This window comes from Hypanus sabinus, chromosome 9, assembly GCF_030144855.1.
Source record: "Hypanus sabinus isolate sHypSab1 chromosome 9, sHypSab1.hap1, whole genome shotgun sequence".
Taxonomy (NCBI): domain Eukaryota; kingdom Metazoa; phylum Chordata; class Chondrichthyes; order Myliobatiformes; family Dasyatidae; genus Hypanus; species Hypanus sabinus.
Genome location: NC_082714.1, coordinates 48,605,280 through 48,611,435, shown reverse-complemented (window position 1 = coordinate 48,611,435; position 6,156 = coordinate 48,605,280). Strand labels below are relative to the sequence as shown.

The following is a 6,156-nucleotide window of genomic DNA, read 5'->3' as shown; positions in this document are numbered from 1 at the left end:
CCATGGAGTTTCCCTGAATGGATAGACCACTATCCTGACTGCAGTCTCCAAACCACTAAGACTACGGAGGGATGGATAAAAATCCCACCTCATTGTACCTCACCAATATTCAGCCCCTTCGCCAAAGCTTCACATTTACTATGAAAATTATCCTAGAAATTCCTTTCCTGCATTGTCATGGACAAAACTAGTAACCTGTGTCTCTCTCGTGCTATTTAAATCAAGTAGACATAGGCTCAGTGTGTAGTGTGTCCCACTGTAAACCGCGCTGATGATTCTCTAGAATTGTAGCATGCTGTTTCAGCTTCAGAATAAACACATCAACAGAGGTCCATCAATGTCACTGTGCTACCCTGTCTTCAGCACACAACATGAATTTCTAGCCAACAGAGCACACTCAGTAAGGATAGGTAACATTACCTCCATCTTCAATATTCTCAACACTGGTGCCCCACAAGGCTTCACCAGCAGTACCCTACTCTACTCTCTATACGCTCACAACTGTGTGGCCAGGCTCTGCTCTAACTCCATCCACAAGTTTACAAATGATACCAGCACATTGAGCCGGATCTCAAATAACAATAAGCTGGGTAAAGTAATAGTCTACTAACATGTTGTCATGACAACCATCTTTCCCTCAATGTCAGTGAAACAAAAGAGCTGGTCATTGACTTCACGAGGGTGGGTGGTGCACACACACCTGATTACATCAATGGTGTTGAGATCTAGAAGGCTGAGAGCTTCAAGTTCCCAGGAGTGAATATCACCAACAGGCTCCTAGTTCCATCATGGCCAAGAACTCTCAGTTTATTCTGGAGGCTAAAGAAATCTGACACGTCCCATCTGACCGTCACTAGATTTTATTGATACACCATCGAATGCTTCCTACCCAGATGCATCACAGGTTGGTATGGCAAATGCTCTCCCTACAATCAGCAGAGAATACAGAGTTGTGAACAGAGATTAGCACAGAACAAAAACCAGGGTCCTCTCCATGGACTCTATTGACACTTTTTGCTGCCTTGATAAAGAAGCCAACATAATCAAGGATCCCACTCATCCCAGACATTCTCTCACCTCCCCCATCCCATTGGCCAGAAGATACAAATGCTTGAAAGGACATCCTACTAGGCTCACAAAAGCTTCTGTCCTGCTGTTATATGCGCATGGAAAGTAACCAAGTAGGATGATCTCTTGACCTCAAATTCTATCTTACTGTGGCCTTGCACTTTATTGTCTGTTTGCATTGCAATTTCTTGGCAAAAGAACACTTTTTCTGCATTCTGTTATTGTTATATCATGTTCCACCTCAATGCACTGTTGTAATGAAATGGACGGTATGCAAGACACATTCTTCTACTTTATCTCAATACTTGTGATAATAATAAATTGACTTACTAATTTAGAAACAAGTCCCTTGTGTTTCAGCTTTTAAAAGAACAAAAAAGAAGCAGAGCAGGTGTGTGGACTTCTTTGTGCAAAATTGGCTGCAGTGGTTGAAGAGGACAAGGTTGGACAACTGATAGCAACCTGCTGCGCAAAGTGGATGACGCTGAGTTTCTTGAGTGCTGACGGAGATGCCCTTATTCAGGCAACTGGGTGAGTAATCCATTAGATTGAAGGATAGTACCATTGGAAGTTGGGAAGTTTCTGCTGTGGCATAGGTAAGTGCCTTGCCATTGCACAGTGAGGGTCTGACCAGCTCATGATTCTAAAGTAGTTCTCTTCCTGATCCAGTTCACTATTTGGTCAGTTGCGACTCCCGGGATGTTAATGGTCAGAGTCTTTGTATTACTAATGATTTTGAACACAAGGACAAAATCCTACATGACATCTTGTTGGAGATGTTGTACCTGGCACTTCGGTAATGTGAATGTTACCGGCTGCTTATGGCAGAATGAAGTGTAAGGCTTGTGTCAAGACATGGGCTACTTCACTTACTGAGTAGAAAATGTATTTGAATATTGTACTATCAGTGGTAAGCACCCTCATATCTGACAATCAAAAACACTTGCAAATGCTGGAAACGTCACAAACAAAATGCTGGAATTTCTCAACAGGTCAGGTTGGACCTGTGGGTGAGAAAGAAGAAATCTCACAGACGTGACCTGACTTCCTGAGAATTTCCAACATTCTCTAAACTAAATTGGTAAATTAGCATATTGATTTATTATTGCTGTATGATTTTATCCACATCTGATATTCTGACCAGTCCTTTGAAACTTTGCATACACACACAGAGCAAAGATCAAAATTGTGTGAATAACATAGCTGTTATTTCACTAAGGCTTTAGAACCTAGAACAATGTAGGACCAGAAAAAGCCCTTCAGCCAAACTAAGTAGCGATATCTCATCTATTCTGTCTGCATGTGATCCATGTCCCTCATTCTCTGTACATTTTATGTGTCTTTTTGGAAGCCTCTTCAACATCTCTATTGTATCTACCTCCACTACCAACCATGGTAATACAGCACCAACACCAACCTCCCTATTAAAAAAAAACTTATCCCATATATTTCCTTTGAATGTCCCCCTCTTACCATTAATGCAGCCCTCCTGTAGTGGACATTTCAACCCTAGGAAAAAAGACACTGGCTGTCAACTCTATCGATGCATCTCATAATTTTATAAATTTCTGTCATGTCATCCCTCTCCCACTCCAGTGAAAACAACTCTCATCTGCCCACTGTCCTTATAGCACGTTCTCTCCAATCCAGCCAGCACACCGGTAAAGTTCTTCTGAACCCTCCCCATGGCCTCCACATCCTTCCAATGATGAGCGACCAGAATTGAATATCATACTCCAGCAATAATCGGCAAAGTGAAGTGTCAGAGTTGTGTTCAATTAACAAGGAGAGAGCTCCAAAATTTGATTATGAATGTATTAAATTTAATATTCAATGAAATTGGAGAATGATTCTGTGCATTGGACAGGCAGAGCGAAGTTCAGACAAGGAATTTCTCAGCAAGTGTTTATCTTAACATTCAAACACAGAAGGATTGCTGCCCAACTTTGGAAAGTGTGTCCAGCCCACCAAGTACTCTGCCTATTACAGTTGAGTGTAAGTCTGAGATGAGTCATTTTGCAGCCTATAAAAGTTAAGTCAAAGCTCCAGATCAACACAGCTTTCTTGTGCAAGCAGTGACTGTGAGAGCTTAGCAACCAAAATGGTGAAATTAACAGAGGCTCAGGAACAATACATCAGGAACAAATGGGACCAATTGGATAAGCAAATGATAACTGCCCAAGCCTTGGCAAGGTATGATGAAAATGTATTTTTTGTTTTACATTTAAGTCACGCCCTGTATTTTTGACTATGGTTCCAGTGCAAGTTATTTAATTTTCTATGCTTGCCTAGATGTTGCTACAGGGTGAGGGAACTAGTATTCAACACTGTGCTGAGGTTCTAGTCAAACCCACTGTAAGTCTATTTGAGAAAAATTTCCTCAATGATGAGCTTTGAGAAATACTTAAGCTCAAGAATATCACAAAATAAACTGGACACTTTGTCTTTTTTCTTTCTAGGGTATTTGCAGTCTATCCTTGGACAACCAGGCTGTTTAAAAATTTCAATGGCCATTTTGCAGCCTGTGACCCTGGTGTTCAGAGTCATGCAGGCAAAGTGCTAAAGGCTCTAAACACTGCAATTAAAGATTTGAACAGTATTGAAACCAATTTCTATGAACTTAGCAGTAAACATCAAAAAATCGGAGTGGACACTCAAAACTTCAAGGTACAAACTAATCTTTTTATGATGTGCTCACTTTCACTAAAGGGGTGCTATAAGTATTTCCTAATTACAGAGCCATAAAAAGCACGGCAACCAACATCATGGACTTAACTGCAAGAAAAAGGAGGAGACCTGGTTTCCGTGGAAAAATTTGCCCCCTAGTTTTCCTCATGAATTAGATCTGGGAACAGGTTAGAAAATTTAATCACTTTAATGAGAGCTATTTACACTGGATGCTCACTCAACGACCCATGCACTAGGTTAGACAGAATTGCACAGGACCACAAGTTGATTTCAAGTTCCTTTTATTCATCATCCGACAGATGCAGATTTTTTTCTACTTCCCTGCTCCAGAGACAGATACAATCTTCATATTGGCTGCTGTCTGCAGAGAGTTCGCTCAAGTTTGCTGTGCTCCAGGTTAATTAGCTACTGTTTGGCAAAAAGAGTCAGAAGGGCTTTGATGGGGACATGAGACTGGAATATGTCGTCGGTGTACAGGGAAAAAGGTGGGGCTTAATGTATTTGCACCACTGGGAATTGACCCTGACCCAGAGGACACAATGGCCTCCTACTGGGCTGTTCTGTATGAAGTCATTGGAGGTTTGAGTTTTGCTTTCCAGTTTTGTTTCAATGTTGTATAATTATTGTTTTTCTTCACAGCTTCTCAGCCAGGCCTTCATTGTTGAACTCGCTCTTCGTGATAAAACGGCATTCGGACCAGAGGAACATGAAGCTGCCTACAAGTTTTTTAAACTGGTGACAGAAGCTCTCTCCAACAACTACCATTAAATCTATAACCTGCAACCTCCACCACCTTCAGAAATGCAATGAAAACATGTATTATCAGTAACTACAATGTGTTGTTTGCTTAAAGGACTTGTGTAACATCAGTTTCAAGTCATGCTAACATAAAGTGGCACAATATTCCTCTTTGTATGGTAATTTTGTTCAACACTTGGAAAATGTCTGTAAGCATTCCTCTTACTTCAATAGAGAAACAACATTTCACTCATAATAAGGGCTAAATTGTTCATTTCCAGAGAATGAAAATTAAAAGATCTATGACTTAAACAACGGTTTGGTGTTAAAAACAGACATTGTGCGGTAGGAACTTTCAGTGTCTCAGGACAGAACAGGTCAAAGAATTTTTCATCTGCTGAGTAGTTTAGAAATAACAACTGCGGTACTTTGGGGAAAAGAAGGAACTAATTTCTCACATATTTCTTGTATTTCATAAAAAGGTACCAGGCCATTCAGAACAATTACCAAACCATTACATTTTCTGTACCCATCCTCCCACACGTCCATTAACAGTTCTCTGATTCTCCCGCCACCATCTAATATTCGTCCATTTTTGTACCATATAGTTTGGATTGATTGTAAGTGATTGCCCAGAAGAAGCAATGACATTTATCAGTGAGCCATCTTTAAAAGAAATTTGATGACGGGGGTAACACCTACGCTTCTCTTAAATAATTGGCCCACAATGTCGATGCTCACCATGATGCTGATTTTAACTTATCCCATCTACCTGCACATGCTTTATGTCTTTCCATTCTCTGCCCGTTCGAATACGTGTCTAAATGCCCTTTTGACTTTGCTGTCATATCTGCTTCTACTGCTCCCTCTGACAACACACACTAGGCACCCATCACTCTCTCTGTTGTACCCTCCACAGCACGCACTACACTAGGCACCCATCACTCCCTCTTTGATACCCTCTACAGGCACCCTCTACATTAGGCACCCATCACTCCCTCTCTTGTACCCTCCACAGCACGCACTACACTAGGCACCCATCACTCCCTCTTTGATACCCTCTACAGGCACCCTCTACACTAGGCACCCATCACTCCCTCTCTTGTACCCCCTACAGGCACCCTCTACATTAGGCACCCATCACTCCCTCTCTGATACCCTCTACAGGCACCCTCTACACTAGGTACCCATCACTCTCTCTGTTGTACCCTCTACAGGCACCCTCTATGCTAGGCACCCATCACTCTCTCTCTCTCTTGTACCCTCTACAGCACCCTCTACACTAGGCACCCATCACTCCCTCTCTTGTACCCTCTACAGCACCCTCTACACTAGGCACCCATCACTCTCTCTTATGCACCCTCTACATTAGGCACCCATCACTCCCTCTCTGATACCCTCTACAGGCACCCTCTACACTAGGCACCCATCACTCTCTCTCTTGTACCCTCTACAGGCACCCTCTACACTAGGCACCCATCACTCTCTCTCTTGTACCCTCTACAGGCACCCTCTACGCTAGGCACCCATCACTCTCTCTCTCTCTTGTACCCTCTACAGCACCCTCTACACTAGGCACCCATCACTCCCTCTCTTGTACCCTCTACAGCACCCTCTACACTAGGCACCCATCACTCTCTCTTATGCACCCTCTACATTAGG

The 6,156-nt window shown here is 42.4% G+C and overlaps 1 protein-coding gene across 1 annotated transcript; it reads left to right on the top strand.

The window, feature by feature from the left end:
• The first annotated feature begins 3,169 nt into the window (after window positions 1-3,169).
• Window positions 3,170-4,534, top strand: LOC132398826 (hemoglobin subunit beta-like). The gene is made up of 3 exons (XM_059978667.1): window positions 3,170-3,261; window positions 3,528-3,735; window positions 4,396-4,534. The coding sequence occupies exons 1-3, from the start codon at window positions 3,170-3,172 to the stop codon at window positions 4,522-4,524; spliced, it is 429 nt and encodes a 142-aa protein (XP_059834650.1). The 3' UTR covers window positions 4,525-4,534.
• Window positions 4,535-6,156: the final 1,622 nt, after the last annotated feature.

What these genes read in the sequence shown, in the direction of transcription:
- LOC132398826 (XM_059978667.1), top strand. Translation starts at nt 3,170, where the DNA reads ATGGTGAAATTAACAGAGGCTCAGGAACAATACATCAGGAACAAATGG. An exon ending in ACTGCCCAAGCCTTGGCAAG is followed by an intron (nt 3,262 to 3,527) that starts GTATGATGAAAA and finishes TTTTCTTTCTAG; the next exon opens with GGTATTTGCAGTCTATCCTT. An exon ending in TGGACACTCAAAACTTCAAG is followed by an intron (nt 3,736 to 4,395) that starts GTACAAACTAAT and finishes TTTTCTTCACAG; the next exon opens with CTTCTCAGCCAGGCCTTCAT.